Source organism: Sander lucioperca, chromosome 14 (assembly GCF_008315115.2).
Source record: "Sander lucioperca isolate FBNREF2018 chromosome 14, SLUC_FBN_1.2, whole genome shotgun sequence".
In the NCBI taxonomy this organism is placed as follows: domain Eukaryota; kingdom Metazoa; phylum Chordata; class Actinopteri; order Perciformes; family Percidae; genus Sander; species Sander lucioperca.
The window spans coordinates 30,827,356-30,853,881 of NC_050186.1; the positions used below are offsets into that span (position 1 = coordinate 30,827,356).

The following is a 26,526-nucleotide window of genomic DNA, read 5'->3' on the forward strand; positions in this document are numbered from 1 at the left end:
TCATTCTTGAAGGATGAACACTTTTTAATGCCGTACTAAAAATGACATCGCCAAATATTGCGTCCTCATGACCGATACGCACATCGAGGTGCTTTCAGAAATGGAATTTAATACCTGGGCTCGAACACAAAGGAGCGTTGTGTCGTCCAGGGGACCTCAACATGAACCTGCTTGCTAAATTAGTTATTGTGTGTGTGTGCCCGCAAGAACACATACATGCGGTAAAAAAAACAACCCAGATTTGATTATTGTATTTTAAGAAGAAGCAACTCTGACTTCAACAGGAAACACTAAAGCATGTCAGGTTGGTCAACTTCAAGGCAGTGAAAAGAAGAAATTCAAGAGCATTCGACTCCCCCTTACAGTGCACTTGCATTCAACTAGCTGAAATCAGTTGGCGCATGAGTTGCATGATGGTAAATAAATCAAATCGTATTGATAAGATGGAAAAATCGAATGTTGCACTGGGCAAAAAAGCAGGTAGACACATGTATAGATACTTCCCATACACTTTATACAAAAGTCACTCATCGCAATGTTTACATGGTGACAACATTTCAGAGTATACCACTGTAGATATTTTTACCAAGAAAACACCACAGAAATGCAGTTACTGTGACTCATATACTGTACTATTGCAGTGATTTAGTGATGGTGCCAGGGTGAACAACTTTAGAAAATATAGAAATAAAAAAAATAAAAAATAAAAACATCAAAATTGAAAACTTGTAACTTGGCACAAGGAACATGTATAACAAAGAATGGCTATGAAACGTGTATTCACAAGGGATGATGTAACAAAGTGGTTTCTACAGAGTGATCGGTTTAAAAATGTGCACACATTGATGTTCTTAGCAATATCTATCCTTCATTAAAAGTAACAGTTTTATGAACAAATTCACTGGCACATATCTCATTGTATATTACGTCCGTCCATAAAACATCATTTGACTGACATCATTCCAAACGATTAAAGAGGATTTAAGGAAAAAACGTCATAACATAAACATAAAAGCATAAACACAAAATATAACGGACTGAAAAGAAAATCCAGCCTAGATATAGTTACGTTTCCAATATCATCAAAGATGAAAAGTACAAAATGATAAGGAACATCACTTGGAAAACGTATTTGACATCGTTATGGGAAAATAAGTGGCCGATCCTCATTGCTGAGAGCCAAAGGAAATACAAGGATACAAAAAAAAATGATTATAAAGATACACTTTGTTTTTGTTTTTTCACCAAAGTAAGGCCACACTCATAGACCGAGCAGGAACATATATGTAAACCAAAAGTAATTCTACACTCCATATCAACTCAGCAGCTGAGGAGTTTGTGTTTATGTTATGTTGTGTTAAGATATCCTTTTTCTTTTGGAAGTAAAAGTTGTTACCTGAAAAGTTCAACATGTAATATTTCTTAACTATAAAAATTAAAATTCTAATAGACAGTTATCACTGTTGTCAGTCAAGGGCACAGGTCGCCATCTACAGTATGTTATTCATTTCCAAACGAACACTAGGTTGTCACTTTATTCTGAGGGCGTTGAGTCATCTCGTTGAACTGCTGTCTCTGCGTACAACTCCTTCAGACTAACCGCTGTGCAAATCCTCAAACACAACATTTTAAATTCGTGGGCTTTGAAAAGCCCAGACAACAATAAATATGTATAAAAAATAAATAAAATGGCTGCACCCTGCATGGTTACACTTAAGAGTGTTGTCAATGGAGCTTATACGTAGAAATACATATGGCAAAAACAGGGTTCACCTTTAACATACAGTGTCCACACTGTTGGTCTCGTTTTGATTGAAATCATTATTATTCTTGATTTTACCACTTTGATTATATACTGATCATATCACTAGTATCGTTCCTAGGGAAACAGTAACTGGGAATATAATAATATGGCAAGGCACACATTTAACTGATCAATCCTTTAAATTAAGGGGTACAATTAAGGGTTATTAGTTTAAGTACCTTCTCTTGTAACATTAGCTGTACAGGATCAACTTGTGAAACAAGCACAATATTTCATCAGCTTCACTTCCCCCTTCTGTTCAATAAATGACTGACAGAGAACTGGGACTGTCTCCTAGCTACCAGCCATTCTTTCAAACAAAGGACCCCTTGATGAGATAAACCACACCGGGTTTTCACATTTACTTTGAGTAAATCACAGTGGAGCTACAGAATAGGGCCTTCAAAAGACTTTTTTGTTTTTTTTGTTACGTCACACATTCACAGTTTGCAGGGTGTAAGGCATCAAACACATGGCCACGGTTAGAGGGGTTTAGGTGGGGTTATTGCACAACAACACTGGGGAGGTGTGGGAACATGTTTGGCCCTCCAGCGGGGCCTGGCATCCTCTGTTCCCCTGAGGCTGTGGTGTGCACACGGTGCCACTCCAACTGATGAGGAAGAAGGGGTTTAAAAAAGGTTAACGGACAGAGTAGTCGGTCACTGCCTGGCGAAAAACAGCTGGTGAGTGTGTGGTTGGGTGCTGTACAGTAGCTCGGTATATAATGTGAGTGTTGGAGGAACATGGAAAGGGAGCGGTTGTCCGAAATACCCAGAGTGTGAACGTGACAGTCTGTCGGTGAGCTTGGCAAGGCGCCACCAAAACAGTCAACTAGCAGCTAAGACACATCAAAGGTCTAAGAAAGACGGAAAATACATCTGTCTGTGAGATCCCTCTCTTGTTGTGGGATCAGAAGACCCGTCCATCCTTTCATCAATCTCTCTGTCCGTCTCCAGCTCCCCTCATCTGCCCTCCTCGGCCGAACGAGTCTCTGATTTCAGCCTCACAAACTCCTTGGCCACGTCGTCGTTGGAGCGCTGCGAGAGAATTCGCATGGCGGTGAGGCCCGTGTCGTCCATGTGGATGCGTTGGCCGAGCGGGCACCAGCACGCGCAGGTGCTCTTCCCCGCGATGTCTTTTAACTGCATCACGGCCAAGCCGACCACGCTGTCTGCGCGGCCAAAGCAGTAGTCTTTGACGCAGACTTGCAGCTCGTAGCACTCAAAGCCATCCTGGTTCCCCAGGACACTGTGGAGAGAGAACGCAGAGGTTCCAGCATTCAGTCTCAGTCATTGAACAAAGCAGCACTAGGTAAGAATTTTTGGTAACACTTTACTTGAAGGCATCTACATAAGAGTGACATGACACAGTCATGACACATGAACTCTAACCCTAACCCTAACTTGTCATGACAAAAACCGAATGACTCTTACTAACAGAAGTCATACACGTTTATGACTTGTTTACAATGTTTATGACACGTTCATGACAGTGTCATGTCACTCTTATGTAGATACTTTCAAGTTAAGTGTAACCAAATTTTCTTTCAAAACAAACCTTAATCCTACTGTTATGGTTATTATTAAATGTTAATATTTTCATTATTGAGTCATCGTTGAGTTTTTCAGGTTTTCAGAGCCCACTGTCCAAAAAACCCAAATATATTTAATACACTGTCATATGTGTCAAAGAAAAGCATTTTGATTCGAGAAGCTGGAACCAGAGAATATTTGCCATTTTTGCTTGAAAAATGACTAAAACAACTCGGTTGTCGAAATAGCCGATTATTGTTCTGTCCATCGACTCATCCCTGCTGCTCTAGATAGAAGTAAGAAATCCAAACTCTCAACCAGCAGCAAAACTTCGCAGATCAGCCAGGTTGGTGGACATTAACATTACTGATGTCCCATTACATCATCTCGAGTACTGAAGACAGCAGACAAACAAGGCACACAAACAGCTGCAAATCGTGAAACCATACTGTACATGTGTACTGTAATTAGACATGATATGAGGACGGTAAAGCAGACAGCAAGAAAAAGATTGCCAAGCATCCGATGGTCATCATCTGTAAAACTGAGATTTCAGTGGTCGTGCTTTCTTCAGTCAATAAAAAAATGACAAAAGCAGGTCCAGCTGTCGCAGTACTTACAAACTGAAGGTCTCGTTGTACTTGGGAGACCAGCTGTTATTCTTGGATTTGGTCTGGAATTTGCGTTTCCTGTCGCTGAGGTGAGGCCCGATCACGGAGACCTCCACGAAGGGTCGGAACATGCCTGACGTCTGCCATTTTAAATCACTGGCTCCAATGACTAAATGTGCAACAAAAAAAAAAAAAACACACCGACACGTTAAAACGCAGTTGGCGAGGGGAAGGGGGTGATGTAATCAGATGAAAAAATGCCACATATTTAGCATTAGACAGACCTTTGACAGTAACTTTCCGCTCCCCATTCCCAGGCTGAGTGTGCAGCTCAACCTGGACAGACACCTCACCTATTGGCTTGTCCACGCCCGAACCTAGTTCAACACACACCCAGACATCAATGAGCTTACATTTGGTCCGTTAAAGGCACAAAAATAAAGTCGGACTCATAATGCAGGTTCAGTATAAACAGTCCCTCCAGAAAAACGCGATTATGCGATCGCATAATCCAATGCATAATCAGCCAAAGTCCGCATATTTATGCAGGGGCCGCATTTTTTCAAATACGCTGCACTTTCGGCGCATAAATTGCCGATTTCCACGCAAAATATGCGGGGCTTGCATGATTTCATAATACCCGCATTTTCGTTGCAAAAAAGTCACATATATCTTAGCAGAAAGTTGAAAAATGTTGCGTTTACTTCACACACGAGCAGCCATTTCCCCCTGTTGCCATGGGAATGTTATGAAGTGACATAATTACACGACGTGAACGTCATCGAAAAGCTGCAAACCCCGCGATGAAGCCATGATGAAACCGCAATTTTTGCAAGTTCCCGCAATTTCATCGCATAAAATTGCATAAATATCCCGCATATTCCATCGCATTTTTTAAGAAAACGTGCCACATAATCAAGGATTTTTGCCCTCAACAATCACAAAAAACCTCTGCATTTTTCTGGAAGGACTGTATAAAGAAGCAGAGGCAGGTGGAGAGGATGGGTTAGAGTTGACCCAGCCACCTTAGCGGCACAGTGTGACAAAGCCATACATTTACACACAGAGAGAGAGAGAGAGAGAGAGAGAGAGAGAGAGAGAGAGAGAGAGAGAGAGAGAGAGAGAGAGAGCGGGTGGGGGATGGAGAGGAGGGCTGGCTGATGATTTCAGTGAAACCTACCCCTGCTGGGCTGTATTTTCTCATTGGGAGTTAACCGAATACCCTTCCCATTGTGCACTGGCACAGAGGCAGCACAGGAGATAAAGAGAAGACAGCGATAAAATGTCAACAGAAAAACCAAACACTTTTAATAAAACACACAAAAAGAGTGCAATCCAAAAAGAGGGAATATTCAGTGAAAAGCTTTGTTTATCAAACACACACAGTGCCCTCTCCTGGTCCACTGTGGGAAATGCATTCTTCCTATACTGTCACCTTTTTGGATGTATTATTATTATTATTGCAGTGGTCAGAAGTACCTTGTGCATGTTGGGTGGTCACAAAGGTCTTGATGAGTGTGTCGGTGGTCTGAGTGTAGAGGGACAGAGCGTGGCGTAGCGAGGATAGCTCGGCGCTCTTCTCCAGGAACGCCTTCTTCAGCCCGTTGCCTCCCGCGTGGAAGTATTGCTGCCAAAGAAAACAGGGAGGTTTACTATGTTTTCATCAAAGCATTAAGAGTTTTTTTAAAAACCAAACCACGTTTATTCCAGTAAACAAGGTGAGTTGGTTTGCTCCTGGCAAAAAATAAAACTGTTGAGTTTTCAGTCCTTCCAGAATTTTTTTTTTTTTGTGATTGTTGAGGGCAAAAATCCTTGATAATGCGGCACGTTTTCTTAAAAAATGCGATGGAATATGTGGGATATTTATGCAATTTTATGTGATGAAAGTGTGGGAACTTGCAAAAACTGCGGTTCCATCGTGGCTTCATCGCGGGGTTTGCAGCTTGTTTGCAGATGTTCACGTCGCGTAATTATGTCACTTCATAACGTTCCCATGGCAACAGGGGAAAATGGCTGCTCTTGTGTGAAGTAAACGCAACATTTTTCAACTTTCCGCTAAGATATATGTGACTTTTTTGCAACGAAAATGCGGGGATTATGAAATCATGCAAGCCCTGCATATTTTGCGCGGAAATCGGCAATTTATGCGCCGAAAGTGCGGCGTATTTCAAAAAATGCGGCCCCCGCATAAATATGCGGACTTTGGCTGATTATGCATTGAATTATGCGATCGCGTAATCGCCTTTTTCTGGAGGGACTGAGTTTTACAGTGAAGTCAGCTGATTGCATTAGGAACATCATCAAATATTTTGGCAGCGAAAACTGTCAAAATAAGATGAAAATTGAAAACAGCCAGAATCACCCTTTAATAACGCATGAATTTGAGAAAAAAAATGTGTAAAACTAGTGGTAATACATTGGTGTGAGTGGTGTGTACAGTATACTGATGGTAGTGTAGAAAAAAACAAACAAAGAAGAAGTTGAAAAAAAAACCCCGTCAGAAAACGATAAAAAAAAAGTGTCTAAAGAGCGTCAAAAAAGTGTTGAATTTCAGTTTTGACAACAGAAGGGTTAGTGGATGAACAGTCGAAGCTAATTTGACCCGTCTCCCCTGCATCCTAATGAAACCAAAACCCGCAGTATAAACTGACCTTGATAGTGTCCAGTGCCACATCCATGACAGCACACTGCCTGGGAGACAGGCTTTTAGTCTCCCCCGCCATGTGATCCTGCACATCCAAATGATGAACAAAGAGATGAGTTAGTTCCACAAAATTAGATTCCTCTCGCTCAGTGATTCAACTGGTTGTCAGTTCTTCAGTTTGGTAGCACGTGGGGGATTTCACATGGTGTAAAAACATATGAAGACATTAGGATACCTTGAGTTTGGAGAGCTGACCCAGTTCTTTTGCAGCTGAGAGAATCTGTGCTCCCTGGGGTAAAAATAAATAAATAAATGGAATAGAGTTGCTGCTCTTTTGTCATTTGTGCACCTAAAAGTCTAGGGCCGGGTACTGAATTCAATACTTTTTGGGCATCGACCGAAGTGCCTCTAAAGTATTGAGTATTGAAAAATGCCTTGACATTCAATACCCAATTTTCAGCGTCAGTGAGCCAATAAGCATGCAGCATGCTTCTACCAAGATCTAATATTGCTGGTGATTGGCTGTCTAACGTTACACGTCGTAGAGGCACGCAGGAAAAACTGTACTTCACGCACAGAGATGGGCTCACGCAGTAGGAGCTGAAAAATAAATGTAAAGATTTGTGCCGTAATGTGTAACGTTGTAATTTCTTTGCGTTTTATAAAATTGGGATCGAAAAAAGTAGCGTTTAGGAACCGGTATCAAAGTCACGGTTTTTGTATCAGTACCGTTATTGAATATTTTTGAACGATACCCAGCCCTATAAAAGTCTAAGGGATTTGCAGTATCTACAAATGCTGAGGCACACAAACAAACAAACATTAGACTGATAATGGTGAATGCCGTTGAGCTTACAAAGGTATCGTTGCCCTGTGGCAGGACAATAGTCTTCTCCAGGCTGCTCATTACGATCCTCCACAGCTCCTTGAGCACACGCTTCAATACAGTCTTCTCACATGCAGTGGCGAACAGTGTGAGCCTGCAAAAAAAATGAAAAACACACACACAAATACATATAAAACACAAGCTGATGAGACACGGGGGATCATAGCGAGTGCTGGAGTGTGTTAACCCTAATTGGTGCTAGTATGGTTGAAAATTGTTAAAATTTGTAATTCATGACTTTCACCAAACTATTTCTGCAGGACAGAGGTTTACGACACAGAGGAAGATAAGAGCAATACAAAAACAAATGGGCTCTTGAGAGAGGATTGCATTCACCCACTCACTTTCCATCCAGGAAATCCATGAGTGGCCGTAGCATGTTGTCAGAGTCGGCGTCCACCTGGTTTTTGTTGTTGGCGTTGAGCGGCCCTTTGATCTGGTACAGCAGAGACGCCATCTGTCGCATACAATCATTGATATGGCTCTGGAAACTAAAAAGAAAGAAAACGATCAAGCAGCACAAAATGCACGTGTTACTGATTTACCTCCGAATGTACAGTATGTGTGCGTGTGTGTGTGCGGGGGGTGTGTGTGTGTGTCTCAGGATAAGGGTACCTGTTCCCAAATGTACTGCTGAGCTCATCCAGCACATTGTTCAGCTTCACCTGCAGGTCGTTCAGTAAGTCACTGGCCTCAGCGTCCATCTGCAGAGAGGCAGGCAGGAAGACAGAACGCAAGGAGGGTTAGTCAGTTAGAATTTGATTGAAGGTGATTTATTGCATACGGAGAAAGTTCAAAAAGTGTCAACTCCAAAAACTTGAAAATTAAAAATAATTATGCTCAAGAGAGGAATTATGTGTCAGCACTCGGACGACATAGAACTCTTGCATTTCTTTCATTTCATATTGGCAACTTTAGGCCAAAATACCCCAGATTAACTTAAGAGTTGCAATTCAACGCAAAAGCTAAAGGCCACAAATGGCAGCAGGAACTTAAGATTTAAAAAAAGAACTTCAATAACCATCAATGTTAATATTAAAAAAAATGCACACCAACACAGACAATCTGTCAAGGTTCCTACTAAGGGATACCAAAGAGATGACAGAGGCAGAGTGTACTGTAATGTTTGCATTCTGTGATCCTGTAGCAGAGACATGACTGTAGTTTGTAGAGTAGAAACAAAAAAAATTAAAATTCAATTTTAAAATTCAACACACACATCTGAGTAAAACCCACCTTTAAACCAGCAGTCTCCAACTTTTGGAAAGGAGCAAATTGAAAAAAACAAAAAAAAGTTTATTAACGCAAGGGCACAGGGCGAGGGAACAAGTAGGGGAGTGAATCACCTCCAGTGTACCTAACCCAGGTATACTGTGGCATCATCTAAATAAGCAGCGCCCTGCAGGAGAGCTATGCCATATGGATGAAGCCATTGGCTGTGGCTCATTAAGTCAACGACCAAGTGGCCTTTTGATTCATGGCCTGTCAGGGTCACATAGCACCATTAGTGGGGAGCGACTGAGCCGCTTCGGCTGCGCAGCACATAGGGAAGGCTTCTGGGGAAGGAAAGGCAGCTAGAAATGGATTGCGTTCTGTTTATAATGTGCTGTACGTGTTTTGTTTTGCCTGAGAGCAGTGTTGTGCGCATGGGAATACTGATGTGATCTCGAGTCCGTACACCTACACTCACCTTCTTGTCTTCAAATGCGTTTTCGGTCTGCGGCAGCACAAGACAGGTGGAGGGTTACACAGGACAACCTCAATTAACATCATCCCATTTGGAAATGAACTTTCATTTATATTAGAATAACTACAGAGGATCGATGGCCGTTACAGAAAGTGCTGTGGCAGCAGATACTGGCGTGCTTGTAACCTACCTTGTCTACTGGTTCATCCGTCTTTGAGAAATGAAATAAAAGAGAAATAAAAATGGAAAGCTGTCAAAAGAAATCCTGTTCTGTCCTAAGTGTAACTTTGTAAGCCACTTGAAATTTAAATTTTAAGAAAAGTTTTTGTTTTCCACACTGGAAAGCACATGCTGTATTTGGAACACCCACCTTCTCCAGGTCGGCCTGTTGCAAACCAAAAAAAAAGTGTTACAAAGGAAACACAAATTAAAAGGAAAGGAAACAACATAAAAAAGGGCCGCAATAAGGCTTGTTTCAGGGGAAATGAGTGACCAGTTTTGAGGAAAGGCCAAGGAAAATGAAGGAGGGTGAAAACTGGAGGTGGAAATCACACGTTAGAAAAACTGCACACAATAAACGCCACCATGACAACCACAGGGCATTCTTGTTTCAGTAGGATTGAGTATCACTGTGATGTTGCTAGTTAGTAGGAAGAACAGGGCACACGAGAAGGACTTGGACTCCTGAGAATGAAAGGTTACAACCACTTGCAACTGCAACAAACCTCAACCTCATTTTTCTCCCCTTCCTCCCCTACTTCTTCTTCCTCCTCCTCCTGCTCCTCACTCTCCTCAAACTAGGAGTGGCAGTGAAAAGACAACACAACATCATTGCTCATTGCCGCAAATACCACAACCAAACTCTTTTACTTTCAAGATGATTTTGGTGCCTCTATTTCCCCAAACAAATATTACAAGTGATGCAATATTTAATTTGCAGAGATGAGCATTTTGAGTATATGCAGACATGCATCCAAAACATGTACGCATATACGGGGAACTTGCCTGCCACACTAGCATTCTATTGTTGCGCTAGAAAAGAGGAAAAACATGATTGTGACTTCACTCTCCCCAAAAAAAAAAATACATTTTAGTCAATTATGCCCTGCAAAAACGCAGTAACTACATATTTGGTCAAAATGTAGTTAAAAAGGTACAGTGGGTAGTATGCAAACGCCAGAATTCGAAGTAGAGTGAGACCTCCTTCTGCAGCTCTCCCTCTCCCCTCTTTGTCTCCCGGGCAATGCACGTGCAGAACAGCCAATAGGAACGCTTTCTCTCTCTGAAATGACCTGTGATTGACCATAGTCACCCGTGGGGACTAGATTCTCTGAAGCCTGAATACAGAGCAAAGAGGAGGTGCAGAAGTCTAGTTTTCTCTCAGACCACTTGAATTACAACATGCTGAAAGGTTATTATGGAATTTGTGCCCAATGATGTAAAAAATAAAGTGCTTAAGACAGAGCGCTGCAGCCTCTGCCACAGAGAGAGACTACTACTAGACAGCTACAACAAGAGAGCAACATCAAGTGAAAGCTAACTGCTCAGGTAGTCACAGATCGCCACAGATAAAGCTACAACTTAATTTACAGATTGATTTTTCCCTTGTGGTCATCTGTAAAAGATAATCATCCCTTTTAGTGGACTACGGACACTGTGGTAATCCAGTTTCAATTCCACATTACTAAATTAGGAAGGAGCTGAATCCAAGAAAGGAGGGGGGGGAAAAAAACAACTCCTTCAAAGGGTACTCAGCGTAGCATATCTCAGTAGCTGCCATCTCAGCTTTCGACTCAAGCGTATTTCATGCGATTTGGTGTGGGCAAGCTACCTTTAACCCACATACTTATCTGACAAGCAACATCAGTAACAGACTTGCAACATAATGTGACCTCTCCAAACCACGAACCTCAAAAAATAAAGGTCCAAATTAACCAGGTTCAAGAATGCTAATAGTGAAATAAAATAAAAGTCCAACTCAATTGCATGTAGAATAAGTCATCGAAGAACAAATTCAGTATCTGGCTCACATTGGGTAGAGATAGTACCAAAGGAGTGAGCCTTTTCCATAACCATACACACAAAGTACAACATGTCTTCTGACTGCAATGAGGCTACTTTCAGAGCTTTCTATTAGGGATAGACCGATTATCGGGCTGTTTTTTTTGGGCAGTTTGCAGATTATCTGTATCGCGTTTTATTTGCCTGATAACGGAAAAAGTTAATGAATTAAAAAGTGCGCTACTTTGGCTCTCCTACAGCTCTGTGTCTGTCCCTCTGCTTCGGTTTCCCTCACCACTGAGTCTGACTTTATGACTATCTTTTACTGTGTATAATGTCGAAAGTTTCTAATTCATTAAATAACTGCTTAAAGCGTTATAAACAAAGTCTTGTGTTGGAGTTTGTAACATTTCCAAATCTTAATGTTGACTTAAAGATTTTCATTTTCACTGTAAAGGCATATCGGTTCCAAATATTATCCTTTTCATTAACTACTAATAATCGGTATCAGCATCGGCCTTGAAAAACCAGTACGGTCGATCCCTAGTTTCTATCTCTTCATTTGCTAAAGCTGATTTTCATTTTGTGATTAATGAACACTGTCGCAAAACAGTGAGTCTGAAAAGCCTTTCTATAAACTTGCTGTTCATATTTTAGAAAGTGTTAGACAGATAGATAAATGATCCAGCAGGATAGCAAACAAAAAAGCTGGCCCACGGATGCTAGCTACATCAGCATTACCTGTTCCATTTCAATACAATTCAAACAACTTTATTTAAGGGCAATTCAATTTTGAAGTCAACCAGTCACATAAAAAAAAAATTACCATTGTTCAAGTATTTTTTTAATTTTTAACCAATGCTAGCAGTGACTTTGGTCATCCCCTGACTTTTATTTTCCCCGAGCACCATGAAGTTGACATTTGTGGTTCTGATATCTCAACTGTTGCATAGATTGCCTTGAAATTTGCTACAGACATTCATGCCTGCATCCCCCCCTCCCCCCCCCCCAGGATAAAGTGTAATAACCTTGGTAATTCTCTGACTGTCCATTGAGCACCATCATCAGGTCAACTGTTTAATTTGTCCACTACTTGGTTAATGAAAAAACACTTGCACTACTAATGACATTCCCATTGACCACAGCAAAGTCACTAGACTAGAACACGTTAAGCTACTGTAAATGCTAAAGAAGGGGTTGGCTACGTGGGATTGTTGATCTATCAGTCTCTAAACTGCAGCTCAAACTACTACCCATGAATCTATTCTGCTACCATCCACAGTACCCACCGGAGCCTTTGCTTCCTCATCCTCAGTTCCGACCTGCTGTCCGAACCAGAAGAAGGAGGGAAATAATCAATACAAGGATGCATCGCACGCCATTAAACTGATTAAACAACCAAAAGGTGTGCTTTAATATGGACAAATATCGGCCCATTTCAGCTCTGCTCAGACCATGATGCAAACCTACCTCCTCCTCCTCTCCTGCCTCTTCCTCCTCATCTTCATTGTGCTTTAATTGTAAAGTGAAGACACTGGTTGAAACTTTAACTGCAGTGTCCAACTGCAACAATCCTACAGCCGACCAAGCACCACTAAAAACAACAACGCGCTACAGCTAGAATACATGGGATAAAACACCACATGCAAAAGCATGGTAGGGACTGAAAGCAGAGGGAGGTCACAGCCGACAGAGAAGCTATTGATCGTCCTCACTGTAGCTACACTAATAGAGGACATGATTTAATTAAGTCTCTGTCTCGATATTCTCTAGCCTATGAGGCAGCACAGGGTCTAATCTCTGTCAGTATTGATCTACAGCAGGGGTCTTCAACGTGTTTTAGGCCAGGGACACCTTAGCTGAAAGAGAGAGCTAGTAGGGACACCCTACTGCATACATATATTGTATAAAATTGAGTTGCATATTAAACTGGGCAGCAATAGCTCAGTTGGTAGAGCGGGCGCCCATATATAGAGGTTTACTCCTCAACGCAGTGGGCCCAGGTTCGACTCCGACCTGCGGCCCTTTGCTGCATGTCATTCCCCCCTCTCTCTCCCCTTTCATGTCTTCAGCCGTCCTATCAATAAAGGCCTAAAAAAATGCCCAAAAAATAATCTTAAAAAAGAAAAGGTTATTATTCATACATCACGTTTTAATGTTAGACATTAAGGAACAGTTAATCTTTAAACTTAAAGGGTAATTACCGTTCTTTTCAACCTGGACCCTATTTTCCCATGTTTTTGTGTCTAAGTGACTGATGGGGAACAACAATCTTTGACATTGGTCCAGTACTAAGCGAGATCGCTGCAGTCGGCACCGGCGAAACAAGCTACAATGTAAGTTAATAGGGCAATCCATCTTGTATTTACCTTCATAAAAGTGCTCGTTTTGCCACTGACAGGCTCAGATTAATATTCTAAGTGTCTGACAACATTATGGAAAGGATTTCTAGAGAGGTCGACCTTTCTGTTAAAGAGGAAGATCCTTTTTTTAAACATAAAAACATCCGCAAAATTGCGTTCGCTAAACCCACTGAATGAAGTGTATTTTACGATGCTAAAATTACTGTTTATTTACATGGAGTCTGGTGGGTTTAGCGAACGCAATTTCGCGAATGTTTTTATGTTTAAAAAAAGGATCTTACTCTTTAAGGTCGACCTCCTTAGACATCCTTTCCATAATGTTGTCAGACGCACGGAATATTAATCTGAGCCTGTCAGTGGCAAAACGAGCACTTTAGTGAAGGTAAACGTAAGCTGGACAATTGCCCTATTAACTTACATTGTAGCTTGTTTCGCCACTGCCGACTGCAGCGATCTCGCTTAGTACTGGACCAATGTCAAAGATTGTTGTTCCCATCAGTCACTTAGACACAAAACCATAGGAAAATAGGGTCCAGGTTGGAAAAAACGGTAGTTTACTTAACTGTATGGCTACCATAATGGCTACCTTACCTATAGTACGCTTATCTTCAATGTGTAAATCATTTTCTTTTCACAAATAGGCCAATTTATCTTTGCTATTAATATGTTGGATTCACATTGATGTATATTTTCAGACATTTTTATTAAAAAAAAATAAATAAATAAAAACTTTTAAAAAGATATTTTAACAGAATTTGGCGGCCCCCCTGTACTTACTCCGAGGACCCCCTAGGGGTCACGGACCCCCTGTTGAAGATCTCTGATCTACAATATGCTTATGCTTTCACTGACAGCATCACATTAGACACGGGGATGGCGTATAGACCTTTTGAACAACTTCCACTACGGCCTTGTTAAGAGTCAACACTATGTCCTAATACCAGGCATCTACTTTACAAGCTATCAACTACCACTACTGCACATACCAGCACTCCGTCTGTTGCAATCTGACACACGACAGACACAAATAAAAGTTCATGGAACCACCCTTAGTATATATACTTTTCATGCTTGAGTAAGAAATGTTTAGTCATTTTGTGTTTAGTTTTTTTAGCCATTAGGGCATTAACAGTATCATACTGGTACTGTCTGCCATCCAGTAGCACATTATCCATGCCTTTGTCTTCAGACTTACCTGTTTGGCACCCATCGACTCAAACATCTTCTCCAGCTGGATTCTTAACTGCTGCACATTATTCATCAGGACACATGGCTACCAGAGGACACAGGAAGACAGAGACATAAAAGACAGAGAGGTTACACACAAGTGATTGCAATTGCACGGCTGTGTAAAATATTTCGTTTTTGTTTACGTAATTATTTAACTTTGGAAAAAGGTTTCTACATGTGATGATGGAGCCACTGGAGGGTCTGACAAGTGTCAAAAAAAATCCCCAAAAATTTGATTTGAACTATATTATGTAGGAGGTACAGCAGGTAAACCACACCGGTGAATTTAAAATGGCTGATTGTAGTGTGTAAAGCACAAAAAGATGAGAACTTACAATCTTCTCCTTGTCAACATAAGTCGGAAAACTCTTGGTCAGAATGGCGCTGTACTGGAGAAGAACTTTGGCAATAGTCTGAAAAGATAAAGAGGAAGAAATGCATTAAACCTGTATGAAACAGAATTTAATTTGAAATCATTTAAAAATGGTTATAAATCCAATTACTTATTTCTCATAAAACCCTTCCCGGAGGGGACTATATTACACTTTCGGGGAGTATGTCTGAATGATCTCTTCCAACTACGGTATTAAAAACATTCCCAAATGTCCCGTGATGTATTCTCTGGCATGCAGGAAAGCAAATCCCCAATCTAATAAAACTGTGCTGTCCCTAAGACTTTCAGGAGGGGAGTATTATGTCCAATTCAACATTTCTTTTTAATGAAGGAAATATAAAATTCCCTTTAGAAATATTTGAATGTCCCATCAGACAATGGTGTAGCTGCTTTGTATCTTATAGTGTTTCTAAGGAAAGAACATAGTCGCAGTAAAAATGTGATCCTTAAAGTGACTATATGTAACTTTTCAATGTTTCTAAAGCTCTGTCATTTTTCATATAATGGTCTTAAATGACCTGTAACAGCAAACGAGACTAACGGTGAAAGGAACGCTATTTTTATATAGTTTTTAGTAAGGCATCTGCTCGGGTTTGATTTTTCCCGCAAATTCACAAAATGATTTGCGGCAGGTAGACGGCGCTACAGTAACACATTCTCATGGGTCACAGATTCCTTTGTAACACCAGAAAAGCCAGTGTTACCGTATCCAGCCAGCTGAGCCAGGTAAAAGTAAGCAGGATATTTTGTTATATAAGACTAATTGTATTTTAATGTTATTTTAGAAGTCATCTGTTGTAGTCATGGCTGATACGGGGGCAGGGCCATCACAGAAAAGAAGGAAATTAAACAAAGAACAAATAAAAGCTGAAAGGGAAAGACAACGGGCGATAACGTAAGTCACACTTGGTCGGGCTATCAACAAATAGCAACAGAGACAATTACGGGATTGTAAATGATTCAAAACCGACCCCGAATTGGCCCTCAGACGTAATATGTCCGTTTCATTCACAAAATAAGTTTACAATGTGCAATGTGGTTGTACATCAGTAGCCAACATTAAATGATGTCCTTTTAGTCCATGTTTGTGTTCGCTTACTATTTTCTTTTCCCTTGTCCCCCTGTAATGTCACTTAAACGTAAAGCGTCCGTGGGTTTCATATAATGCGCTAAATCAATCTAAGTTATCATTACGTTGGTTTCTTCAAAAAACTCCGTAAAGAAAAGACCTTTACGACAGCAGCTGTAGTAAAAACACTACCGCTACTGTCCAAAGCGGCCGCTAGAATCAACACAGACTGACAGTTACATATAGCCACTTTAACAGTCCGTTCAATTAGCCATTATGGAAATTTAAGGAAATTGGTTGCCAAATCCAGACCATGTAGCTCCAGCAACTATGAGTTACAAACGAGGGCTCTGTGCTGTTTTCTAAGACAAATCCTTTCACAATGGGATGTAGTGGCGAGCAGGTTTTCAGGTTTCAGCACCCAGTGAAATGGGTTTACCTTGGAGAAGCGGCGACTGTACTGAGCCATGACGTTAGGGTCGGGACATTCCAGTTTCTTGATGATCTCAAAGCTCTGGTTGAGCTGGGTGAAGATGTCCACCACAGAGCACGAGAACAGAGCATGCTCAGACGTCTGCTGGAACTGAGACGGCGTAGGACGGCAAGGGGAAAACAAACAATTACACAAACCATACTTAGTTATTGGATTTAAGCTCCTGTATATCTACCTGCTGTAAAACTACTTTTTGAAGTCCATGCGCTGGTAATGTGCGCGTGTCTGTAAACATGGACACTAATTTCACTCTTACCATTTTTATAACAACATAACCTCCTTGGCTGAGGTAACAACATAGGAAAGGTCAATATTATTGTCTTACTCCGTCTTTTTTGTCTCTCTCTAGGGCTCCATGCATAAACTCCATAGATACGTCCTCATTTTCCCCCAACCATTGTAGCACAAACTGTAGGAACCATCTGCAAGGAAAATAAAGACAACCAGAGTTATTTATTTATATCTACTGAATTGGTATTATTACCCTAACCAATACCTGGGTTAGGGATCAATCACTCAATTTGATAATCAGAAAGAAGTTCTTCAAAAAGAATGTAATGTTTCCTCTAGGGTTGGTAATGATTAACCGTATACAATGTGTATTGTACGGTACAATTTGTATTCATTAATATATACAGTATATATATATATTTATTATATATCAGTTAAACAGTTAAAAAGAATATTTATTAAAACAAAAATAAAAAAGTCATAAGAAAATTGTAAAAGAAAAATAAGCTATACAATCCTTTTTTCTTAACAGCTAAAGGTGTTTTTTGGCGTTCGTGGTTCTCTGATGGACGGTGATCACAGCGGAGAGCTACGTGATACATGCCGCTATATCGATGAGGACTGGCGGGTTAAATCGGCCGTCCTACACACGGAGGATGCCAGGCAGTCACACTGCTGACAACCTCGCAGGTGGATGCGGTGGAGACGGGCTCGGACATGTGCTCTTTGAAAAAGCTACAGACTTGTGTCGGTCGCACAGCGGTTCCAGAAAAGTGGCTGCATGTGTCCACGACAACGCACGCAACATCGTGGCTGGAGACCGGTACAAGTCTGCAGCTGTTTGAAAAACATGGAAAGTATGTCCGAGGCTCGAGGACGGGGTGAACTGGGACTCTGTTGCCTGTTTCTCAGTTAACGGTTAATGATCGCTTAAAAAAAGGCTCAGCTATAGGGCTGCACGATTTTGCGATTGCGATATGATTCACAATATTGGAGGGGATGATCATTTTTGTATCATTATTCTCATTTTCATTGACAAATATTTAAATTGAAAAACTGAATATGATAATAGTGTGATTTTTGCGAGGATCTGTACCAAACAAAGATCTTTTCTTAAGACTAAAATCGGATTTGTAGGCTGGGACGTCTCTGCAGCTCCACAATTCCTAATTCAGAATGGTTTGACAGATTTTGTCTTTAACAAATATAAGTCACTTACGATGGGTAGTCGGGAACGACGCCCTTGAAGTTTGGCAGCTCCTTGACATATTCATTGTTGAGCCACTTGACTTTGAAGTGCAGGTTCATGTAGTCGGTGCTCTTACACAGCCTGTGCTTCTCATGCTCTGCATATACAAAAGACATGAAGAGTCTGTGAGCACTGGGATGAGTTTTGTGACAGAGGGTGGGAGAGATCCATGCCATCAAGTTGTATTATGGGATGAGTAAAATCAAAGGTCCTCCTGAGATATCCTGACTTTTAGCAGACGGTATGAGTTACATACTGTCTGCTAAAAGCCAGGATATCTCAGCCTCTGAATTTTGACCATTCTTTTAAATGTGTTTCGCACAGGCCTAGCAACTTAATGGACGTGCAATGCTAAATACCTACAGTGCACCTTTAATGCTAATCTCACCCACACCACAACATAACACTAATTTCAAGACTACATCATTTAAAGTATTTGTTAAAAAACTATACTCACATGCCCGTATGCATTAAAAGAAATGTCTTTACTGGCCACAAAGAGAATGAATTCCAAAGCTTAGCTGAAGCTAACATGAGGTTTTGTTCTTAAATGTACATGCAGTATAGGCAGTATATGGGAGTATTGTTTGAAGACAGAATTGAAAAAAAAAAATGTGAACCAACCCTAAACCCTGAAACAGTCATCTCTAAATTTACCTCTACCTGTATCTATGCTAAAGTTAGTTACATTCTTACATTAAAGTCATGGCATAATTCTAAAATATCCTCTTGTATATATCCCCAATTTTTGGCCAAAATCCTCCGATGCTCTAATATGAAAACAATGACAACCCCACTGTGTAACACTTATTTCATTGTATGTATTCGCCCACAGATTTACGTGACTTAATAGTGACAGTGCTCTTGGAAGTTTTAGTCATTACTACATGACTTTTCCTGCCGTTACTGATGTTACTCCAACTGTGCTCATATGAGTTAAAGATACTCTTGTAGAAAGTAACTGGAGGAATTTCGCATTAGCAACATTTATTAAATAGCTCAGATCTAACCAGGCACTGGAGTCATTTTTTTTTTTTAGCGACCCCAAAAAAAAACTACTACTACTCTTAACTTTGAAGTAGTATTTGATAGTGCTTCTAGAGGAAAATCGCTCAGGACTTATTCCATCTCTGAACACATTTACCATCCATTTTTATATTAATACAGATTGGAAATGAAGGGGCCACCACTTCTGTACTGTAGTATGTGGAACAGATATTTCACAGTGATAGTCTCTGTAGGAAAGAGGCTGGGATAAAAGCAGAACTGCCACTGGGGACCGGTGGTGCTGTACAGTACAGAAAAGAAAAAAATCACAGAGAGGCTCATGGGAGACATAAGCTGCTTTCAAACCCTGCACAGTTATAATTTTGCTCTTTCACTTCGGTATCATTTCCACCCCAGAACTTCTCTTCTATTCATGCCGTTTCAATAGTTTCATAGGAGCTTCTCTTCTGTTCTACTTGTTCTTAGCCTCTGACCCTTCAGGCTTTCCCTTCACTTATAGATACACGAATACCTTGACGATTTAACACAGCAGAATAATAAGAGTCTATGGTATGGCTCTACAGGATACTATGGAAACACATATATGCAGGTACGATCATATACTCTTTTTGTGAGTCGAGAGTGGGAGCCAAATGACGAGAACTTACTGCACGCCGCTCATACAACACAGCAAGTGACCATGAGCGGGATGATGGATATCAGACATTGGGTGTGACTTACCCTCCATAGCGTACTTCATGTCCTGAGCGAACAATGTCCACATGACCTCCGCTGACACCTTCCCTACGTTCAGTTCTTGGGGGAATCTGAGAGAGAGGTGACAATTTGACAACGATTAAGGATTTGGAACATTTGGAACTAAATATTAAGGAAATCTCCTCCTTCCCTCGAGATTTATTCCAACGGTCTACGTGTTTCATGCCATTTTAAAAGGTAGTCAAGATAAAGGGAGTGTACGCCCATTACTAACTGGTTGAGCACAGGTGTGTAGGAGTTTCGGTCCTCTTCAATGATGGAGACGATGAGCATGATGAGTTTGGGCCAGAAGTCCAAGTTCTTGATGCTCGGACCCTGCTCGTCCAAAGGGAGCTCCTCCTTGTTCTAGATTAGAATACAACACAGTCAGACGCTAAAAAAAAATAGACTTAAAAAACACAATCTGTATAATCACTTTATGTCTGCTGTAGTAGTCATGTAGTCACACTATACAGCAGTTCATACACATGTTATTGTCCCCAGCTGTCTCAGTTTGATAAAGCGATTGGTTGGTAGATATGTATACTCTTTACCTACCCTTGCAGAGCTTTCACTTACTGATGCTCCGGCCACAGTTAGATAATTAGTATGCGACTCACTGTGTCAATAGGTTGGTACTGTCTGCTGTACAGCTCGTGGCAGTTATTGAAGATGTAGTCGTACGTCGAGTTGAGGCAGGCCTTGACACAGTCCCTCACCACCTGGCTGGCTCTGGGCGGAGACTGTAACTCCTGGACCTGAACACCAGATGGAGATAGCAACACTGGCGGTGAATGGCTGCAAACAATCATTAACACTTACAGTACCTGGCAACAGGGTTATTATCTGCAGGGTGCGATTTGTGAAAAAAGCAGGGGGGTTTTTTTTTTTTCAAATGTTTTTTTGATCATGCACAACTAAACAAAACATGCAAGAATTAAATCCCCCTTTCAATACCATAGATATAGAGCCACTTGGCCAGCCGTGCCAAAACACTTATTTATGAACTTCAATATTCAATGGAAAATAATCTCAGAATGAAATAGCACAATGTAGTGTCAGCATAAAACACGCTTTCAAGCTGGAGAGCCAGGAAACGCTCGTTCATTCCACGGTTGTATTTTTATCGAAACCGTGACCTCTTTCCTAAACTATAGTCGTTTGCGAGCCTAATAAATTTAACTGCCATCGCCGCATGACGCTCACTTTTTCTGGCTTAACCCCACTACCACGGCCCCTGAAAGGACCATCATCTGGTGGTGCCTGTAGCCGGCTCACAGTCACCTATTGGCGGCTAAACAACTGCCGCTGGTAGCCGGCGTCCCGGAGTTCTGTAGCGGTTAAAGACAACCAGCAACTGCTGCTTGGATTTTATCGTTCTATTGCATTATGTGATCACGTTACAGAGCTTTACTAAGTTTAAAATACTTCTATTTTAGGTATATAATATATGGTCTATTGGTGAAGTAGCATAGCCTAGAAATCTAGACGCATCCTATTGGCAGCAAAAAACAAATTCTGGTCAGGCCAGTGACGGTTCCGCATGAATTCCCTGCTACTTGAAAACAAAGAAGATGGCTGCTGGCGAACGGCGTTCTTTGGAATCAGCTTTGGCCGAGACTCTGGAAGACTTGGAGTTAAGCACTGAAGTCATTCTTAAAAAAGGAAGATGTGTTCGGAGTTTTGCCAACCGGATACGGCAAAAGTTTAATCGATCGATTGGGGCGGCCTCTAGCTCACCTAGTAAGAGCGTGCGCCCCATGTTGGCTGAGTCCTGCAGCGGCGCAGGGTTCGAATCCGACCTGCTGCCCTTTGTTGCGTGTCATCCCCCATCTCTCTCCCCCTTTCATGTCTATCCACTTTCAAAAATAAAGGGAAAAGCCCCAAAAAAATAATCTTTAAAAAAAAAAAGTTTAATCGATCAACTAGCGTTGCTCTGGTTGGCTATGAGTGCAGAGGGAATTTGAAAGACAACCGTTTATCCCGCCCCTTGGATTGAGCCCTGCCAATGGTGAGTTCCCAGACCCAACATCTTGATGTGGGTCTGGCTTGTCAAGCTAGGGGGGGGGTACATTTTGTAATAATAATTCAGCAGAGGACCAGCACAGTATGTAGACCAGAAAGGGGGAATCCCACGCATCCCCCCACGGCAAATCTCACCCTGTTTTCTGCAATAAACAAGTTTAAAAAAGGAATACAGTGCATCTAATCTATCAGGTGGTGACTTCATGGCCAAGCTGTGGCTTTTGATTTAAAAATCAATTGATAACCATTTCAGATCCTTCAGAGAGCAACTGCAGTAAAAAGACATGACACGACACATGAAACACTGTTAGCTACCTTCATCCTGAAAAAGGTGATGCTGGTTAGAAGGTCCACGGTGGATTTCAAATCCTGCAGGCGATCCTTGTTGCTGGCAGGAAAGTGGTTCTACAGAGGAAAAACAATTTGATTTACTATTTTCAATCGAATGAATGACCATTACAGGAATATAGTAGGTCAGCATGGAGACCTTGTGCTCTCTACTCCTGGTTAAGACAGTCAATCGGATTGCTGATAACGTTTATACTTCCAGAGAGACACCTTAAAACAAGGTTTCCCATGTAAGTACTTGTGTCATTTCCTCAACGTTACACAAGCAGCCACCATAACTAACAGTAGTAGAATAACATTCTGTTGTGAAATGGATTCATTTCTCCCTCAAATTCATGAAAACAAGTGATTACAGAGGTACTGAAATTCAATTTTGCAAATCGAGTGGAAAATAAATAAAACAGTATCAACACTGCTAAAGAAATATTTAAATGTCAGGACAACAATAGAACTTTTGAGAACAGTATCAGTCATTAACAACAGTGATATTTATTTAGTACAATCTAAATCTTACCCTGTAGGTTGAGAGGTCAATGCGCAGGGAGTTGTGTAGCTGGTCTAACAGCTTGACAAAGCGTTCTTTCTGTATGGTGAAAGAAAAAAGAAATGAGAGATATTGTGTGTGTGTGTGTGTGTGTGTGTGTGTGTGTGTATGTGTGTATGTGTGTATATATATATATATATATATATATGAAAGGAAAAAGACATATGTATACAGAAATGCTGGGAGAAAGACAGAGGCTGCATGTGTGTATATGTATAACTAGTATAGAAAAGAAGAGAGAGAGAGAGAGAGAGAGACAGAAACACAGAGACAAGACATATTTATTGCAGATGTGTTTGTGTGCTACAGTAATACAAACCCCAAAATTGGAAGCAGCAAAGCGGTCGGAGGCGGACACATTGGTGGAGGCGGTTGTGTGGGCGTAGAAGGCATTGATATTGGCCAGCAGGGTGCTCATCACTGCAGGAACCCCGGGACACATGTACTTAGACGACAGACAGGCAAAGTGCCTGGAAAAAAACAAGCACAGGGAAAGCTTGATAAAGACCTGGGCAGCAGGCCTCCTCTTCCTCCCATTTCCTCACACTTAGAAAGAACAGCTCATTGTCACAGAGAAAAGGTTTCGTCAAAGCAATGTGGGAGTACACCATGAAGAGCTGTGTCTTTATTTGGTCAGCCTGTGTCCTCTCAGGCGTCTTGTTTTCACCTAATGATCCCTATTAGGAATCCTTCTGCCTATCAGCTAGCTGGCACGTTTAGGCTGAAGGATAGCCCCATCGGAGGGTGCTTTCTGTGAATGATGGGCCAAGCTAACAGGCGTCTGTACAGTGCATGACATTTCATGGAGACAAATCCATCCTCAGTCCATTTATAATTGATTTTCTTTCGTTTGGAGGCCAACAGGGAACGACAACGGCATTGAGAGGCACTGTAATGTGAGAGACAAAAGCAGAAAGCGAGCCAGAGGAACAGAAGGGGGGATGGAGAGGTGACAAACACATGGACAGAGAGAGCTAGGGAGAAAGTTCAAATGTCCTTTGTCATATCCCAGACTCACGTCATGGCCTGGTAGATTGACTCAATCCCATAGCGCATGGCAAACTCGTCCACTATTTCCTGGGCCACGTCGTCAAAGTAGACTTTCCAGGCATCATCTCCACGAGCTTCCGGGATTTTCACCGCACCTTGGCCAAGCATATCCGTCGAGTAGTGGAACAGGTTCTGTGATAGAGAGAAACATTGGGTTAAGCTCAAGGGTACCTTAGCAGGACGTGTGCGGTGGAGATATTGAGGGGTGGGAAACCCTTGGTCTGTGTCATGCGACACAGGATTGTCTGCTTTAAAAGCACAGGCTATATGGCGTGAGACCTATTCGAAATTTGATTTGGAAAGGTTATGTTCAGGGAAGAGGTGGGATTATGCAATTCGTGATTTGAATCCCGTCTAAATTACTGACACTGATTCGGCCGGAAATTGATTACAGAGACCTCCCATCACGTGCAATTTGGTTATTCACAATACAGATGTCATGTGGTGGTCCTGTCTGTTGTTAGGTCATTATCACAAGCACAACCCACGGCAAGTGGGAATCAAATACCTCATGCAAAGAGGTGTACTGGACGTGATACGGAGCCACTTTCTCCTCTCCTTTGATCTCCACGTTGATTTGGAGGCGAATGGCACCTGACACGGCCGACTTGTCCGTCCTCTTCTCTGTAATTGAAGACACACACACACACACACACACACACACACACACACACACAGTAGATATACATGCAGTAGATGTACATGTGTGAACACACACATGTACACATGCTCTCGATTCATAACTCCAATACAAATCTGTGACACTGAGGCACACAGAACACAACACTAATTACTGACTATTAACGTGGCAGTTCTATTGTAGGGGATTCTGATTCTACAGTTTGATGGCAGTGCAGTGCCGGCAACGCTAATAGAAGTCCTCTAGCTGATAGTGAGGGAGACAATGGCAGTGGGCTGTACGGATCTGCGCCTGATCACCCAAGACACTTGAGCCAGAGCTTCTCTGGATGTGGAGTGCTTGGCGCCTCACCCCTGCTATTTGCCCTGACAGGCACATCATTAGGAGCAATTTGTAAATGTCGGCAGAGCGGTCGATGTCCGACTGGAGTGCTGCTACTTGATAATCACACATCAGGAGGAGAAGAAGGGTACGGAGGGCCGCTTTCAGGCACAAGAAGACAGAGATAGAGATGAGAAAATGTTTGAAATGGATAGGGCATATTACACGACTGATCGTTCATTTTGTTTCAAATTTGAATTCCTAATGACTCCTAACCAAAGGGATATTTTGTTGATGCGATTATCAGAAGGATATTAGAAGGTTGAGCACTTCATGTCTTCCAGTTTACAACAAAACAACAGCAGATTTATAGGCACATTCACTGCCATGCTGTTCCCGTGGAAGATTTATTAACGCCACGCTGAAGTCATTTTCCGCACTTTAATCAAGTTGAAACAAGAGATGCGTTGTGCTTAAGAAGTGAACGCCTCACTCTTACATACAACATGGATGTAAAAACGAGTGGTGCTTTTAAAGGATAGCGATCAGAGCAACATGACATGATGCCTGGGGTCTGTCCGTTAACTTCTGGGTTGATGCCTGGATAAAAGCTGTACGATTTTAAAAGCAAACAGACAGACCGAGATAATAATTCAGAAATATAATTTTAACGACAATGCGGTTTGTCTGCATGATAAATATGACAGGAGGAGATTTCCCTGAGAGGTATACAAGCTGTCTGTATTTGTGCTGTACCACCAGTGCTCATACAAAATAGCATAAGGGACTGATAAATCAGCTCCTGGGTACTTTTAACTGACTGTATCCAGGCCTCATCCTAATGAAAGTATCTTCAAACCCAGTGGGATAGCACTGGTGATTATCATGAAATACGTTTTTTTGTTAGCAAGCGCAACAAGAATTGATTGAATAAGCATGCCAGGTAAAAGCCAGTATTTTCATGCATGTCAATATGGGCCTTGGGGCCACTTCTTGCCTGTGTAAAAAAAAAAAAGAAAAGTAGCTGCAGGCAAAGGAGACGTAGCTAATGAGGTTCAAAGAAACCACTGACTTAACTATGAAAACAGAACTCTCAGCACACAACGGAAAAGGCAGAAAAGGCAGTCGGACTGACTGCGTACCCGAGTTGGCCAAAAAAAGTGCCTCGGAACACACCGAATCGATGCCGACTGCCGACGGCAGCTGATTGGACGAACGCATCACGTGGGTCTGGTTTCTCCGGAAAGTCAAAGCCAGACGGTCATGGCGGCTTGTTCAGAATACGATCTCATATTGTACTAAAATAGTTCACCGAAACGTGTTTCTGAAAACATTTTAAGCAAGAAATAGGCCATGCAGTTGCTGAATCTGTCTTCATTTCAGATCGACAAAGGTCAGTTTAAAAGATTTTTGTCAGATTTTGAGAGGCTTAGTCACGCTAATCCCGCTCGTCATTTCCGGGTTAGCGCTCCACCAATCAGATTGGTCATGGAGTCCGACTGCCCGCCCTCCGACGCAACATGTCAGGTCGGCCAAAATGATCCTCGGATGGACGACGGCACGGAACACACCGAACAGACTCGAGTCACTGACCTCGCCAGACTGTCCGACGGCCGATTATCGGGTCGGTGTGTCACTGCCTTAAGAGAAAGTAATGTACA

General features: G+C 41.7%; 1 protein-coding gene and 1 long non-coding RNA gene across 18 annotated transcripts in view; one reads left to right on the forward strand and one right to left on the reverse strand.

Moving 5' to 3' along the window:
• LOC116045153 overlaps nucleotides 1–26,526 on the forward strand; it is an 810,130-nt gene that overhangs the window by 728,886 nt on the left and 54,718 nt on the right. The window lies entirely within an intron of this gene.
• Nucleotides 492–26,526, reverse strand: part of LOC116045139 (protein unc-13 homolog B) — an 85,552-nt gene continuing 59,517 nt past the window's right edge. For 6 of the 17 annotated variants that reach the window (XM_035991225.1, XM_035991224.1, XM_035991223.1 and 3 more), the window contains 29 exons: nucleotides 24,413–24,528; nucleotides 23,873–24,036; nucleotides 23,174–23,324; nucleotides 22,825–22,893; nucleotides 22,278–22,367; nucleotides 20,558–20,695; nucleotides 20,173–20,303; nucleotides 19,923–20,008; nucleotides 18,165–18,291; nucleotides 17,040–17,136; nucleotides 16,661–16,804; nucleotides 15,094–15,171; nucleotides 14,724–14,801; nucleotides 10,170–10,196; nucleotides 9,890–9,961; nucleotides 9,535–9,549; nucleotides 9,355–9,375; nucleotides 9,168–9,194; nucleotides 8,714–8,734; nucleotides 8,093–8,181; nucleotides 7,822–7,968; nucleotides 7,448–7,571; nucleotides 6,827–6,880; nucleotides 6,599–6,676; nucleotides 5,427–5,574; nucleotides 5,128–5,184; nucleotides 4,232–4,324; nucleotides 3,957–4,116; nucleotides 492–3,052 (listed from right to left, as the gene is read on the reverse strand). In XM_035991225.1, the coding sequence (XP_035847118.1) occupies nucleotides 2,767–3,052; nucleotides 3,957–4,116; nucleotides 4,232–4,324; nucleotides 5,128–5,184; nucleotides 5,427–5,574; nucleotides 6,599–6,676; nucleotides 6,827–6,880; nucleotides 7,448–7,571; nucleotides 7,822–7,968; nucleotides 8,093–8,181; nucleotides 8,714–8,734; nucleotides 9,168–9,194; nucleotides 9,355–9,375; nucleotides 9,535–9,549; nucleotides 9,890–9,961; nucleotides 10,170–10,196; nucleotides 14,724–14,801; nucleotides 15,094–15,171; nucleotides 16,661–16,804; nucleotides 17,040–17,136; nucleotides 18,165–18,291; nucleotides 19,923–20,008; nucleotides 20,173–20,303; nucleotides 20,558–20,695; nucleotides 22,278–22,367; nucleotides 22,825–22,893; nucleotides 23,174–23,324; nucleotides 23,873–24,036; nucleotides 24,413–24,528 (2,888 nt within the window). In that variant the 3' untranslated portion in view covers nucleotides 492–2,766. Of the gene's footprint in view, nucleotides 3,053–3,956; nucleotides 4,117–4,231; nucleotides 4,325–5,127; nucleotides 5,185–5,426; nucleotides 5,575–6,598; nucleotides 6,677–6,826; nucleotides 6,881–7,447; nucleotides 7,572–7,821; nucleotides 7,969–8,092; nucleotides 8,182–8,713; nucleotides 8,735–9,167; nucleotides 9,195–9,354; nucleotides 9,376–9,534; nucleotides 9,550–9,889; nucleotides 9,962–10,169; nucleotides 10,197–12,454; nucleotides 12,678–14,723; nucleotides 14,802–15,093; nucleotides 15,172–16,660; nucleotides 16,805–17,039; nucleotides 17,137–18,164; nucleotides 18,292–19,922; nucleotides 20,009–20,172; nucleotides 20,304–20,557; nucleotides 20,696–22,277; nucleotides 22,368–22,824; nucleotides 22,894–23,173; nucleotides 23,325–23,872; nucleotides 24,037–24,412; nucleotides 24,529–26,526 lie in introns of those variants that run through there. The other 11 variants (XM_035991237.1, XM_035991230.1, XM_035991238.1 and 8 more) reach the window with 8 other exon arrangements.